General features: G+C 37.4%; 1 protein-coding gene across 17 annotated transcripts in view; it reads left to right on the plus strand.

Annotated features, from left to right (window-relative positions):
- Chd9 (chromodomain helicase DNA binding protein 9) overlaps positions 1-16,571 on the plus strand; it is a 229,473-nt gene that overhangs the window by 168,236 nt on the left and 44,666 nt on the right. For all 17 annotated transcript variants that reach the window (XM_037206078.1, XM_028871524.2, XM_028871530.2 and 14 more), the window contains 8 exons: positions 1,398-1,593; positions 5,376-5,543; positions 6,150-6,329; positions 8,826-8,936; positions 10,494-10,690; positions 11,095-11,294; positions 15,238-15,397; positions 15,926-16,015. In XM_037206078.1, coding sequence (XP_037061973.1) covers positions 1,398-1,593; positions 5,376-5,543; positions 6,150-6,329; positions 8,826-8,936; positions 10,494-10,690; positions 11,095-11,294; positions 15,238-15,397; positions 15,926-16,015 — 1,302 coding nt within the window. The remainder of the gene's footprint in view (positions 1-1,397; positions 1,594-5,375; positions 5,544-6,149; positions 6,330-8,825; positions 8,937-10,493; positions 10,691-11,094; positions 11,295-15,237; positions 15,398-15,925; positions 16,016-16,571) is intronic.

Below are 16,571 nucleotides of genomic sequence, written 5' to 3' on the forward strand. Positions count from 1 at the left end.
CTAGAATGCCTGGCTTGTGAGCCCAGTAATCCTTCTCTCTTCTCCTCCTAGCCTGATCACAGGTACACGCCACTATTCCTAGATAGCACTTTGACTTGCATACTGAGGATCAAAAGTTAGGTCCTATTATGTGCATAGCAAGTACTTTTCCAACTGAGAAAATCTTCCAAGCTCTCTTATGACTTTCTTTTCTCCTTTGCATTACTGTGGTTTGAACCTTAGGCCTTGCATTTCTGAGCAGTATTTCCACTTCTGTGAACTCATACTAAAATGTGTATTGCTCTCTTAATTTTATACCATATAAGATCATTGCATCACAATATTGCTCCTAAAAATTCTTACATTTTCTTTTTTTGAATATTTATTTATTATTCATGTGTATACATCTGTGTCTGTGTACATTTATGTGCACTACATGTGTGCAGTTGCCCAAGGTGGTCAGATACCCTGGCACTGGTAGTTAGAGGCAGTTGTGAGCCACCTGATGTAGATGTGACTGCTGAGAATCGAACCTGAGTCTTCTCAAAGAGCAGCAAGAGCTCTTAACTGTAGGGGCCATCTCTCTAGCCCCTTATATATTTTCTCTATTGCCTTATATAAAGAATTTATGAGGACATAAATCTGTGCAAACAGCTTTCAAATATTGCAAGTAATGAATTTCATGGAAAATCCTGCAGTTTTGTTTTTGTTTTTGAAACTACAAGTAACATTACAAATCATGTTCTGTTTTATACTGAAACACTAAGAAATATTTAGAAAGAACCAAAAGAAGTATGGCAAATGAATACTATTTAAATTCCTGTAATAGTTTCTGAAATGAGAAATATTTGATGTCTTGCAATTAAAAATTTGAATGTTAGGAGCCGGAGAGATGGCTCAGTGGTTGTGAGCACTGGCTGTTCTCCTAGAGGACCTGTGTTTGATTCCCAGCACCCACATAGCGGCTTGCAACTGTCTGTAACTCCAAGATCTGAGTACATGCAAGCAAAACACCAATGCACATAAAATAAAAATAAATTGTTAAAAAAATTAAATGTTAAATGGGGAAGGATAACAGAAGTTAAAAATTATTGCTTTGTGTAATGACAAAGATTTGTACAGCGTTCCAGCTTGTCCTCTACAGATGTGCTGTATCTCTTGAGAGGTTGTCTTGGGGGTGGGGGGAACACTTACAGCTTCTTGTGTAGTCTTGTCAAAGTTATGTGTGTATCTAGGAATGCGGACATTTGTATCTTTATGTTACCTTGTGTTTCAAATGTAGAAAATACTACTTATGGTGCTGTGTCTTAATTTTATAGATATAGTGTGGTACAGGGACGCTGACTTTGCCATTCATAGGCCATATCTTCATTTTCACTACATTCAATATTTATACTTTCTGCTTTTCATTTGAATAGATATTTATATGAGCGGATTGATGGGAGAGTCAGAGGAAATCTTCGACAAGCAGCTATAGATCGATTTAGTAAACCTGATTCAGATCGATTCGTTTTTCTCCTATGTACCCGAGCTGGTGGTCTGGGCATCAACTTAACTGCAGCTGATACATGCATAATTTTTGATTCTGATTGGAATCCTCAAAATGATCTTCAGGTAATAAATTTCTTGACTAACAAGGAATGTAATCTTTTAAAAATTCATGTCTACAGAGTGAGATCCAGAATAGGCACCAAAACTACACAGAGAAACCCTGTCTCAAAAAACCAAAAAAAGAAAAAAAATTCATGCTGCTTTTTTTGGTGATCCTCATCTTTTATTTTTATACAGACAGATTAATGTATGTTTCTCTGAGAAACACCTGTGCATCATGAAACTATTTTAATTATCACTTAATAATAAAATATAGTAAAATATACTTTCTAGTGTTTCTTACTAACATATGAAAATATATGAATATGGGAATATAATATTTGTGTTCTTTCAAATATGGGGGTTGGCCAGACATGATTGTGCATGTCTTTCAATACTAGTACTTCTGAGGCCAAAACAGGCAGATCTCTGAATTTGAGGCCACCTTGGTCTGTGTAGCCAGCTCTGGGCCAGCCAATTCTATGTAGTGAGAATTGCCTCAAATAACAAAACAAAACCAGGTGGTGGTGGGCAAGCCTGGCAGTGGTGGTAGGCAAGCCCATTTGCTTGGCGGTGGTGGTGCACACCTTTGATCCTAGCACTCAGGAGGCAGAGGAGGGCAGATCTCTGAGTTTGAGGTCAGCCTGGTATAGAGAGTGAATTCCAGGGCAGCCAAGGCTACACAGAGAAACCCAGTCTTAAAAAACTTAAAACAAAACAAAAAACAATAAAATAATATGTGGAGCAAAAATAAAATGTGAGTGTGGTCACCTCTCAGTGGAAGAATGATTCCCTATACAAGGTGATATCCTAGGCTTGAGTTGTATCACTGCTTCCCAAAATCATCATATAAACATAAGAGAGTTCAACTCTACTTCTTTTTTTTTTCTTTCTTCGAGACAGGGTTTCTCTGTGTAGCTTTGCACCTTTCCTGGAACTCGCTTTGGAGATCAGGCTGGCCTCGAACTCACAGAGATCCGCCTGCCTCTGCCTCCCGAGTGCTGGGATTAAAGGCGTGCGCCGCCGCCGCCGCCGCCGCCGCCGCCGCCACCCCCCCACCCCCCACCACCCCCCCCCCCACCCCCCCACCCCCCCCCCCCGCCCCGCTCAACTCTACTTCTAGCAATAACTTACAATAAAATTAAAATGTCAGAATTTCATTTCTCTTTACATAAGTACATGTTTGTCCTAATATAATCTAAGCATAATATAGTATATATAAAATTGACCCATAATATACCCATGTTCAAATACTATAGATAATGAAGGATTGAAAGTTACGTTTTCTGTGGACTTTATAGAACTGAAATGTTAGGGTTGACTGGGGATAATAGGATGGCTTAGTAGGTAAGATCACTGGCTGTTTTCCCAGAGGACCTGTATTTAATTTCTATCAGCCACATGGCAGCTTACAGCTATCTGTAACAGTCCAGGGGAACTGATACTCTTTTCTGGCCTCTGAGAGTACCAGGCATATACATGGTGCACATATATACATGAAAGCAAAAACATACACATAAAATAAACAATATTAAGAGTGTTCAGAGGCTGGGTGTGGTGGCACATGCTTTTTATCCCAGGACTATGAGGCAAAGGCAGGCAGAACTCGGGGAGTGAAAGACTAGTCTGGTCTACACAAGTTTGAAAACAGCCAGGGCTATGTAGAAAACACCATCTCAAAAAAAAAAAAAAAAAAAAACTGATCAGAGAGGCTCAAAATTTGCAGAAGATACATATTTAGGAAGGGATGATGTAGCTGAAGTTTTTTTTTGTCCTGGCCAGCCGGCAGTTGGGACAAATCTCTCTCACCCTCCAGTCCCACAGCCGCTTAGACCCAAGTGAACAACACATAGAGGCTTATATTAATTATAACTGCAAGGCCAATCAGAGTAACACATATTCACAGAATACAGAAAGACATTCCCCCATCAAAATGAGGAATAAGAACAAATTATAAGTGAAATTTGTTTATTATTCATAATAGTCTTAATTATACTGTAATTGTAGTAATACTTTGAATAGCTGTGAAATACAATAAATTACTTAGAATATACCAAGCTTAATAAAAGATGACTTCCTTTGATTTATTTATACTATATTTTATGTGTGAATATTTTGTCTCTGTGTATGTAGGTTTGCCAAGTGGGTGCCTGTGCCTTCAGAAGAGTGTGTGGGATCCTATGGAACTGGAGTTAGGGATGGTTGTGAATTATCATGGGACCTTATAGCAGCAACAAGTGGTCTTAACCACAGAGCTATCTCTTCAGCACCAAGATACCGTTTTAAATTGCTTTCATTTTGTGTAATATAGTTCAAAATATCAAAAGTTTATCCAAAACCAATGCATAGATTAAATCAGTCTCTTCATATTGAATGACACTGTAGGCAGGGTTTTCTGTCTTACCAGTCAGCTTCCAAATAACCACACAAAGACTTATTAATTATAAATGCTCGGCTGATAGCTTAGGCTTGTTACTAACTAGCTCTTTCAACTTAAATTAACTCATACTTCTTTTTTCTTTCTTTCTTTTTTTTTCTTTTTTTTTGAGACAGGATTTTTCTCTGTAGCTTTGTGCCTTTCCTGGAACTTACTCTGTAGCCCAGAGATCTGCCTGCCTCTGCCTCCTGAGTGCTGGGATTAAAGGCGTGCTCCACCAACGTCTGGCTCCCATATTTCTTATCTACATTCTACCACATGGCAGTACATTTTTTTTTTTTTTTATCACAGAATGTTCATCTCCTGCTTCTTCTGCTTCTGGTTGGAGACTCTGCCTTCCTTATTCCCCGGGCTCTCTTTTTGTCCACAAGTCCTGCCTAGCTATTGGCCATTTATCCATTTTTTAAAACTAATCAGAAGGCACCTTGGCAAAGACACATCTTCCCAAATACCAAAAGATTATTGCATAAGAGGACACAATATTTTTCACTTATAGGCTACATAATGTCTCTCTCATTTACCATGTCATATTTACTCAGAAAATTTCAGATTTGTTTTTTTTAATTTATTATGATTTTTTATTAATTGTCATTATTTTTTAATATTTTATGCTATTTTACTTTGAGTCACAAAGTTTTATTATTTGTCCCTGGTTGGCCTGGAACTCACTATTTAGACCAGGCTGACCTTAAAACTTACAGCAGTCCACCTGCTTCTGCTTCCCAAGTGCTGGGATCAAAGGCACATGCCACCACACCCAGCATGATTTCTTGTTTATTTTGGATTTGTTTATTTGGGTATTTTTTTTCCCGTTTGCCAGTGGTGTGGGTGGGATGAGACTGGTATTGCTCATATTGTGGTGAGACTGACCTATAACTCACTGTGTAGCCCAGACTGACCTCCCAAATGCAGAAATTACAGATGTGAAGTACCACATTCAGCTAGTTTTTTAGATTTCTGATAAGGGTTGAAAACGACATCCGTATTAAAATACAATAATCTAATAAGCAAGATGGCTCAGTAAATAAAGACCCTTGGCAAGGGTCTGATTTAATCCCCAGGACCCACACAGTAGAAGAGAACCAACTCCCAAAAGTTGTCCTCTGACCTCTATACTTGTGCCTTGGCACACACTTGCCCACATACATATACACAGACAAATAAATATGTTGATTGATTTAATTTAATTTAAAAACATAATAACCCTTAAGTGATTTGTAAGTGCAATCTTAAAACCTAATTTACTTTGAATTGTGGGGTTATTTCTCATCATATCAAAAACTTCTCATATATTTTCTTGTTCTGTGTATATAACTTACTGTCACATTCATTTTGTGAAAGATAATCTATAACTTTTCATTTTCTGTAGGCCCAAGCTCGTTGTCACAGAATTGGTCAGAACAAAGCAGTTAAAGTCTACCGATTAGTAACTCGTAACTCCTATGAGAGAGAGATGTTTGACCGAGCCAGCTTGAAACTGGGCCTGGATAAAGCTGTGTTACAGAGCATGAGCGGAAGAGACGGCACCGTCAGTGGTGTATGTACACTTCTGCTTTACTTGCTTTACTGTTACTGTCTCAGGCACAGCTTGTGCACAAGGGCATCTTCAGAATGGAGGCATGTTTAGCTAGTGCTTTGGAGTGCCTTTTCTTCTGTATATGTAGCTTCAGAACTGGTGGAACTTAAGAATCTTTCCAAGATAGACATGTTTACTGTCTTCTGAGGACATCTGTATCATGCTTCCCTTACTAGAATTCAGGAAGGTTTTCAATTTTTAAAAATTACCAACTTCTAACATTTGTTTTGTCTTGTTATAAATTATGGGTTGTGGGTTTGTTTGTTTTTGTTGCTGTTTTGTCTTAAGTATTTTCTTAATATAGAATCTTAGTAGTAAAATGGAGATTACTTGGCCGTTTGTCATTGGTTTAATTGAAACCACTTTAGTTAAGTGGTAATTCATATTTTTAAAGCAATAAAAAATAGTCAATAACTTCAATATATTATTTTAGTGTGTTTTTTCTCACATGTGGCCTAAGCCCCAAATAAGAAATCCCATGTTTTAGCATTCTGTAGGGATTTTTTTCCCCATATTTTGTGACCTTTAAAATACTATAACTCCTAGAATTTCCTTTTTTCTATTAAGATTCAGCAGCTGTCCAAAAAGGAAATAGAAGACCTGCTTCGAAGAGGTGCATATGGAGCCATTATGGAGGAGGAAGATGAAGGCTCTAAGTTCTGTGAAGAAGATATTGACCAGATTTTACTCCGTCGAACAAAAACTATTACAATTGAGTCAGAAGGACGTGGGTCAACATTTGCTAAGGTAATGTTATGGGGTCTGCTTGGAGATAATACATCTCACACACCAAGTCAGTACAGAAAACAAACATTTATTGTAATCAGGTTGCTACTGACCAATCAGTGCTGCAGAACAGACTCGGGAGCTGAACTGAGAACCCTGGCAGCATGGTACAGCGCTTTTAAGTCTGAAAACCACACGTCTGTGCCAAAATCAGGATTCAAGGATGGGGGCGTTCCTAGGAACTTACCTTGTTCCCGTTGGCTGGTTTACCCGAGTGTGGTGGGTGGCTTGCCTTTTGGGTTTTGGTTAATTCCAGATGTGGTCAAGTTGACACCCAGGAACAGCCATCCCAGGGTCCCAATTTATAAATGTAGTAGTGATATTCACATACTACTTTCTGAAAATATTTGTATCTTTTGTTTTTCATCTTTGAACATGCTAGGTTAGCTTCAGTAACCACTTGTGGATTCTTGTTTTGTTTACTTTGTTCCGAGACAGGCTGTCTGGCCCAGGCTGGCATCAAACTTGCAGTATAGCCAAGCATAACACTGAGCATCTGATTTTGCTACCTTGCCTCATAGAGTACTATGATCACAGTTGTTATGCCACTACCAACAGCCAGTTTTATGATATGCTAGGAATTGAACCCAGGGCTTTGTGCATGCTAGGCAAGCACTCTACCAATTATAATAGTCTTCCTCCATTTGTTATCTTATATCAAGGTTTACATGTACTCTTATCCCAGTAAAATGGAATGCATGTAATAACTACAAATAGTTGTACCCACTAGATAAGGAAAAACATTTGAAATAAAAGGAGTTTAGAAAGTAAAGATTATGTGTAATAAAGATAGAACAAAATAGAAAGTTGGCTAGAGGGATGGCCCGATCATTATAGTGCTCACCTTGTAAGCACAAGGACCTAAGTTTGATCTTCAGACCACACAGACATGCTTGTCAGCCTGGCATTGGTAGGTGGAAACAGGTGAGAACAGATCCTTAAGGTTCACAGGCAAGCCACTTGAGACTATTTGGTTAGCTTCAGGCTAGAAGAGACCATGACTCAAAGGAAGTTAGTGGTGTTTCTGAGGATTTCATGTGAAGTTGTCCTCTGGCCTCCACACATGTGTACCCTCATATACATATGCATACCCACATGCATACATGAACACACATATAAAATTTAAATATTTTGTGTATGTGTGTATGCGTAATGATGTTGAAGAGTTAATCACTACATTGATTTTAATACATAAAGACAGTCTGAGAGATTGATCAGTAGTTAGAGTGCCTGTTAGACCTGAGTTCAGGTCTCCATCTACTATGTTAAAAGCAAACAACAACTCAGGGCAAAAGGCTCCCATCTGCACCCTTAGCAAATATGAGCCCTGACACTAGCTGGTCAGCCTGCCTAGCTAATCAGTGAACTCTGGGTAAAAGAAGAGCTCCTGTCTCAAAATAAACAGAGGGGGCTGGAGAGATGGCTTAGAGCTAAGCAGCACTGGCTGCTCTTACAGAGGACCTGAGTTCAATTCTCAGCATCCACATGGCAGCTCACAGCTATCCTTAACTCCTGTTCCAGGGGACCTGCCACCTTCACCCAGACATACTTGCAGGCAAAGCACCAATGCACATAACTTAAAAATAAATTTTAAAAAAATTAAAAAATAAATAGAAGGTAAAGAGTGACCTCTGGCCTCCGCATATGTATACCCTGCAGCCCACTAACACACATGCTATGTATGCATAGCACACAAACACAGATATGTAATTTAAATTTTTAATTATTTATTTGCGAAAGGGGAAAGAGCAAAGTACTGTCTTGCCAGCCCATTACTTAAATTCTATCATAATTTCTTCTTTGTCGTCTCCATCTCCTTCTCCTTCTTCCTTTTCTTCTTCATCTTCCTTCTTTCTTCTTCTCTCTCTCTCTCTCTCTCTCTCTCTCTCTCCCTCTCTTTCTTTCTTTTGTGTGTGTGTGTGTGTGTGTGTGTGTGTGTGTGTGTGTGTGTGTGTGTGTTTCTTTGAGACAGGTCTCTCTACATAGCCCTGGCTGTCCTGGAACTCACTATGTAGACCAGGCTGGCCTAAACCTTACAGAGATAGCTGCCTCTGCCTCCCGAGTCCTGCAATTAAAGGTGTGTGCAACCACACCTGGATAATTCTACCATAATTTCTTAATTCTCCTGAGATATTTTAGAAAGTATGCCTCTGTCTTATGTCATTTCTTACCAAAAAGAAAACATCCTTGTTTATTGAAATCTTTCAAGTTAACGCACAATAGTAACTTACTTTTGCTCCTAAACTCTAGTCTATGTTGGCATTAAAAACATTTGCCTTAAACAAATGCTGTTATATTTAAGGTCACTGTATTGGAACATGTCTTGAGTATTTGTATATATGCTACATTCAAATTTTGTGCACAGGAAATGCAAAGAGATAATGGCTTATTTTCAAAGGTTTTTGTTTTTCTTTTCAATGTCTAAGTGTTTTAACAACTTGCTATTATATATTTCAGGCGAGTTTTGTAGCATCTGGAAACCGGACAGATATTTCCTTAGATGATCCCAACTTCTGGCAAAAATGGGCTAAAAAAGCAGAAATAGATATAGAAGCTATCAGTGGCAGGGTAAGTATTTAGGAAAGTGCCATCAGACTGGTTACTGTTTGTAGCAGATATATGTATGAAAGTTAATATTTCTGTTGTATAGAAATTCATCAAGTTCTTAAAAGATTATGAGTAAAATACATCCGAAACATTATTCAAAGACAAATCATTTTTTAAAGAAAGAAAAAGAAAAAAACTTGGGAAAAGGAAAATGGACAATTCTTCTTTACAAAAATTCCAACTAATAAATCTAGAAGAAATGAGGGAAATGTGAAATCACCCCTAATCCATTATGATACTATTATAGCAGGTAAAACCTTTAATCTTAAAATAGTTGGTTAAGAAAAAAATGAGCTAGAGAGATGACTGAGCTGGAAAGATGGCTCAGGTCTTCCAAAGGTCATGAGTTCATTCCCAGCAATCACATGGTGGCTCACAACCATCTACAATGGGATTAGATTCCTTCTTCTGGGCATGCAGGAGCACATGCAGAAAGAACACTTATATACATAAAATATGTAAATAAATCTTTAAAAACAAACAGCATATATACACTCTCTGAAATATGTTAATTAGGCTAGCAATACTATTAGCTTTATACCAGAGAAAGTTAGCAAAGATGGTGTTTGTAACCAGAGATACCCACATCATGCATGTATTCTTTTAAGTACAACATAAAATACACCAGGACTTTTCTTTTCTGATCCTGGCTTCCTCTGCTACTATGTATCCTTTTCTGCTTCAAGGCTTTCCCAAGTATCTGATGTTATTTTTCCACCCCTTGTTTCCTTTCTTTTCTACCTTGCAAATTTCCAGTTCTTTAACAATTCTTTCTACCTTAACTCCCAGCCAGCTTTTTTGTACTCTCTTGTATTTTAAAACACTACATCCTGAGTACTATTTATTTGTAATACATTTATCTGACTGACAAGTTTTTGGATTCCTTTTAAGCAGAAACTATATTAATGATCTTTGTATCAGTAGTACCTATATTAGAGAAGCAGACACATGAATTGCATTGAATGAGTTATACTGAATTATTCATGTGGGATTGAGACACTGCCTTGCCTTCATATAATTATTCTGTACAGAACTAAACATGTTTCTAGTTCTGTAAAGTATTCACAACAATTGACCAGTATTTCACTTCCTGTCATTTGATTTTCCTTTTGTCTTTAAGATAAACTAAGGTCAAAAAGAGCCACTTCAGCATTATTTATTCTAAAGGTGAAAGCAATCCAAATTAAATTATTAATCAATTTTTGGTAAACAAATGGTGAAGTTGAAATTGAGTCTAAAATATATTATGGTTATTGTAGAAGCACAGTAATTTTTTTTTACTGATCACAGAAAATACCAATTTTTTTAAGTCTGTGAATATAATGCCATAAAATTATATATGTATCATAACAGTTTTAAAAGAAAATATCTTCAGTTAACTTGATAGTGTAATAGATCTGTTACTTATTTTTTCTACTACTATTTGTGTTTCTATAATTTAAAAGGTGAAAATAAAAAATTTTATTTCATCTAAAATTGTTAATGTACTTTCCTTAAATTTACCATTAAATTTTACAGAACAGTTTAGTTATCGACACCCCAAGAATTAGGAAGCAAACCAGACCCTTTAGTGCTACAAAAGATGAACTGGCTGAATTATCTGAACCCGAAAGTGAAGGAGAGGAAAAACCCAAGCTCCGGAGACCCTGTGACCGGTCCAGTGGCTACGGAAGAACTGAATGCTTCAGAGTTGAGAAAAACCTGCTGGTTTATGGGTAAAAAATGTTATGTTTAGCATTTATCATAAGCAATTATATATAAACATAAATACATACTATTTTCAATCTTACTAGAATCAGTAACATCTATTTTTATCCTAAATTTCTGTGTTTAGCATGTATTAACTTTCTGTATTTACAGTTTTTGAGTGACTCACTAATGTCAAGCTCCTTGTTCTGAAATATGCACATTCAGAATTTGAAGCAGATATTGTCACTGTCTGTCACTGAGTAAGATATACTAGAAGTTACTGTTCTTTGTCTCTGCACTATACACAAGAGAAAGCTTTAGTAAAACTTTATAATGACAAAATTTTTCTTTCTCCTGACTTTTATGCAAGAGTTATGGTTTTTGCTCAGACTTAAGTCAGTATTACTGTGACTGTCCCTTTTTTAACCAGGTGGGGCCGATGGAGAGAGATTCTGTCACATGGGCGTTTTAAACGGCAGCTGAATGAACACGATGTAGAAATCATTTGCCGAGCTCTTTTGGCCTATTGCCTTGTTCATTATCGAGGTGATGAGAAAATTAAAGGCTTTATATGGGATCTCATCACTCCCACTGAAGATGGCCAGACACGTGAACTACAAAATCATTTAGGTAAGTATATTTCTTTTGTATAAAAAAATCTTATTTCATGAATAATACTTAATGTGCTTTTGTGTAAAATTTTAATGTAATACAGATTATATTAAAGAAGTTAACCTTTATACTAAAAAAATCTATCTTCAAAAAATGCCAGTATTATGGATTTGGGGTTTTTTTTTCTTCAAATTACTGTTAAATTTGTATCAATTTACAAACTGTTGGCCTCACAGTATGTCGCAAAATACCCATGTTGTTGTGTCTCATTTCCCAGCTTTTTCTTAGTATTCCATGGTACGGGTGTTTATTTGACTTGCTTCTCTTTTAATGATGGGCATTCTAGTTCCAATTTGACACAGTTGAACTTCAGTGTCAGTAAGGAGCACTGGACACTCCTTCTCATGCATGTGGGTAAATCTGCCTCTATTGAGGGTACTTGCATCTTTAGGACCTTAAATATGGTCTTGGGGTAGATCATATCATATCTTGTGAGCACGGAATTGAAAGCCTCAGACTTACGGAATCATAGTCTAGTTTTTAACAGAATCCCCAGCAGTTGGTATGTCTGTTGAAGTATGCGACACTTCAGCAGTTTGCTGTCCAGAGTGACGGGTTTGCAGTATTGTCATTGGTATATGCAAGAATTTCTTTCCCCAGCCTTACTAACAGAATGCTCATTTCAGTATAAAATAAATTTTGACCATAAAACAATTACATTTTCTACAAAAATGAAAAATTACTGTGCTTTTAAAGTTATGTTATAGTTTTGTTCTTCTGAATCACAAAATATTTATCGACTGCTTATACGGTGTACACATGGTATAAAAAATAGAGAAGATCGCTGAACTCCACCTTACATTCTAGCTAGGTAGACTGACATAGAATATAGATAAATTAATTAAACAGCTACATGTTGTAATAAACACTGTGAAGTAATGCTGTAACCATTATACACTTCCAAAATAGCACAGCAGCAAGCATTTGTTTTGGATGAGGTAGTCAGTAATGGAGACAAATTAATTAATTTGAAGAACTAACCTTTTGGTAAAAGTGAAAGAATCACACAAATATGATTATGTTCTTCCCTAAAACCACACATAAAGGAGGAAATATAAAGCATTAAGCTTGCTCAACTCCATAGAACAAAATACTTGACTTTTTCAACAAATCGATTGTAGGACTGGGAATGATTCTGAGGGAATGGTTCTCAACTGGAGATGATCCTGTGTCCCGACTGCTGCCCTCTCCCCGTATAACATATCTCAACTTTGAGCACGTTCCTGGTATCTAATGGGTAGATTCTAGATAAGCACAAACAGTCCCTCCCAGTGAAGAATTATCCATCCTCAGATATTAGTAGAGCTTAGTTGGTGTGTGTGTGTGTGTGTGTGTGTGTGTGTGTGTGTGTGTGTGTGTGTATGTGTGTGTGTGTGTGTGTGTAGGCATGGTGCTGCATGCCTTTAATCCCAGTACTCTGGGAGGCAGAGGAAGGCTGATTTCTCTGAGTTCAAGGCAAGCTTGGTCTCCAAAGCAAGTTCTAGGACATCAAGAACTGTTACACAGAGAACCCCTGTCTTGAAAAAACAAAAACAAACAAAAATTTAGTAGAGCTGAGAAAAAAACCCACTGTAACTTAAAAGAGATGTGTCTTAACAAACTGTTGCATTTTAGGGCCTTAATTTATATCATGACTGAGACAAACAATCTAGGGCAAATATATTTTCTTTTCTAAATGATTGTACATTAGACTACTCAGTATTATGAAACTTTATTATTCCATGTTTTAGACATTTACTAGCACCTTACCTTTTAGCCAGAGGTAACTAACAAATTCATGAATTAAATGATAGCTATCTTAGATTTATGTCCACACCGTATGAGGAGTTAGAGAAAAGATTGTAGATTAAACAAATTGATCATGCAGTAATGGTTATTGAAATGGATAATAATAGAAGATGGGATCCATCATACTGTTCCATCTACTTTTGTGTATGCTTATAGTCCACACTTAGAAAATAGGCATAAACCCTCAAAAATAGGAAGAATGAGGGGGAAAATAGCAATAAAATTTTGGAATTTGGAAACAAATAGATTGGTGCTCACAATTTTATTAACCTTGAAGGAGTTAAATCTTGGCTCACCAGTTGAAAACAAATAACTCTGATGCTCTTCATATTTCCTAAAAATTTCAATAATTTGTGGTGGCAGGTACCTCTAAAAGTGGACATGAAAAGATAAGGGCCGCAGTTAAAGCTACTTGAATGAGGCCATATCCCTAATACTCTGAGCCCTTACTGTAGCTAGAGTTTTCCTGCCTTGCCCACAGTCAGGACAAATCTTTGTCACCCTCCAGTCCCACAGCTGCTCAGACCCAACCAAGTAAACACAGAGACTTATATTGCATACAAACTGTATGGCCATGGCAGGCTTCTTGCTAACTGTTCTTATAGCTTAAATTAATCCATTTCCATAAATCTATACCTTGCCACGTGGCTGGTGGCTTACTGGTGTCTTCACATGCTGCTGGTCATGGCGGCAGCTGGCAGTGTCTCTGCCTCAGCCTTCTGCTTCCCAGTATTCTCCTCTCTCCTTGTCCCACCTACTTCCTGCCTGGCCACTGGCCAATCAGTGTTTTACCTTACAGCTGGATTCTAACCGGATTATGCTTTTCTCTGGAGAGAGTAAAAGATCACCAGGTGTGAGGTGGGAAGGTCATAAGTGTTTGCAGTGGCTAGGGCAATCCTCAGGGGAGAAAACTAAAGAGCAGGTGCAAAGCTAAACATAAGGAACGGCTGCAAAAACTCCCAGCAAATTAACCTCCTTTGATCCTATAGTCACAAGCTCTGGCCATTCTGTCATGATAAAGTGCATAATTTTGAATGCTAAAAAGTAATTTTTTTAAAGATTTATTTATTTATTATGTATACAGAAGAGGGCACTAGATCTCATTACAGATGGTTGTGAGCCACCATGTGGTTGCTGGGAATTGAACTCAGGACCTCTGGAAGAGCAGTCGGTGCTCTTAACCTCTGAGCCATCTCTCCAGCCCCCTAAAAAGTAATTTTTAAGAAATGAAAAAGGAAAAACTTTATTCTGATTTACTGGTTCTATTTACCAATGAGGTAAAAATCAGATAATGTAGTCAAAATTGCATCATTAGTAATTGTCAAGAATTAAGAGTAAAACAAGTCAAACATCCTGGAGATTAATAAATATGAGCTCTCTGTTCACTGTCAGTTACTACGCCATGGTTAAAGATGCTGAACTAAAGCCTCATAAGTTAGCATGAATACATCCTACAGATTCTATGAGTACATAAGATCTAGAAACAAATGCCAACTATTTCATAAGCATATGTAGTGGTTGGTAATAAACAACAACTAAGGATCAATTCATGTGTTGCTGGTTTCTGGGATAGATGAGTAGATTAGACAGAGAAGACTGTGGAGAGTTCAGCTGTGGTTGATTTCCTGTCCTGGAAAACTGAGCAGATGTGGCACATGTGATCAACTTAAACAGTGATGATGTTTTATTCTTTAAAGAAATTAATAGTAAAACTCTCAAGAGCATAAAAATGATGTTAGCTGTCTCAAGGCTAGACCATCCCATGTTGTTAATAAAGCAAATTCTGAAGAGCAAAAGGACATGCATTTCTGATAATTAGTGAATCAACAGTAAAAGAGGCGACCGGGTTACAGAGCCAAAGGAAACCACAATGAATTTGAAGTAAAGTATTGTCTCACTGGTGACATTTGACTTAATTTTTATAAAACCGTCTTGAGTTGTGTCTGACTTGTGATTGTGTCAGTTCTACTGCCATTAATGTGCTAAAGACCTCTGTGTGACCTTCAGAGACCCAAAAAGTCTCCAGTAATTTCTTGCATTGGAAAAAATCTTTCAAATCATAGCTTTTTATACAAGTTATCTCTGATTTCATGTGTACTTTTCGTCTTAACAGGCCTCTCAGCTCCTGTGCCTAGGGGCCGAAAGGGGAAGAAAGTAAAGACTCAGACAAGTTCCTTTGATATACAGAAAGCAGAGTGGCTTCGGAAATACAATCCTGAGCAGCTCCTTCAAGACGAAGGCTACAAGAAACATGTGAAGCACCATTGCAACAAGTAGGTAGTGGGTGTTCTAGAAACAGCTCTTGAAACATTCACTCTTCCTGAATGCATTGACCTTAAAACCTAGTGATAGTATGCTCTAAGATTTTAACTTCAGATGCTATCTTCATTTTACGTATTTTTATCATTAAATAAATTTACTCTCCAGATAAACTCCTCTCTTCCCAGGTACTAGATAGTGACCATTGTGAAGATTTTGCAGTATCCTTTGTGTGTCATCAGTAATGAGGGTCATTTGATCATATATAATCATTACTCTATTAGTGAAAGACTATATAAACAAGGGTATACACATGCCTGTACTCTGGTGCTTGGAAAGCAATTCAGGAGACTTCATCTGTGAGTCCAAGGCAAGCATGTTCTACTCAGCGAGTTCCAGATCAGCCCAAGCTACATACGAATTCTCTCAAACAAACAACAATACAAAACAAAAAATTAATAAACATCTATAGATATCCCCCCATATTTTCCTTAGTGATTAATATCTTTGTCCCCTTTGGTTTATTTTATTTTTTTTTTTAGAGTTTTGCTTCGTGTAAGGATGCTGTACTATCTAAAGCAAGAAGTCATTGGAAATGAGTGTCAAAAAGTATTTGATGGAGTTGATGCAAGGTAACAAAAATATTTGTTGACTTTTCAGTAACACAGTAAAGCAAAATCCATACAATGACAGAAAATTGCACAGTAGGTGACTCTTTCATTCATGGAGGGAAATCCCTAGCCACAGAGAACTGACCCTTGCCTTTCTTCTGTTACTCTCGTCCTTGACTGAGTAAAATGCAGTACCAGGAGTGGGAGTAGTAATTTGAAGAATTGCATGTAGCCAAGGTGCCATTCAGGTAGACATGCATGAAATAAGTGATTAATTCATTTCTTCAGAAATAGGTCTGGGTTATTTTGTTTTGTTTGTGTTGTTGGGATCAACAAACCTAGGGTGCTTGTGCATGCTAGGCAAGTGCTTTACCACCCATCTATACCTCTGTGAGTCCAGGACCAATTTTGAGTACGCTCAGGCGATGTGAAACAGTGAAGATAAAAAGACAAAATTACTATTCATCCTTAAGCAGTTTATGGTATCAGTGAACAGAAGTGAGACTGTGCTTTGCTGCATGGATAAGATGCCAGTAGGGATTTTCCATTTCTCGTTTCATCTTGCCTCTTGATTACA

The sequence above is a fragment of the Peromyscus leucopus genome, chromosome 5 (assembly GCF_004664715.2).
Source record: "Peromyscus leucopus breed LL Stock chromosome 5, UCI_PerLeu_2.1, whole genome shotgun sequence".
Classification (NCBI taxonomy): Eukaryota; Metazoa; Chordata; class Mammalia; order Rodentia; family Cricetidae; genus Peromyscus; species Peromyscus leucopus.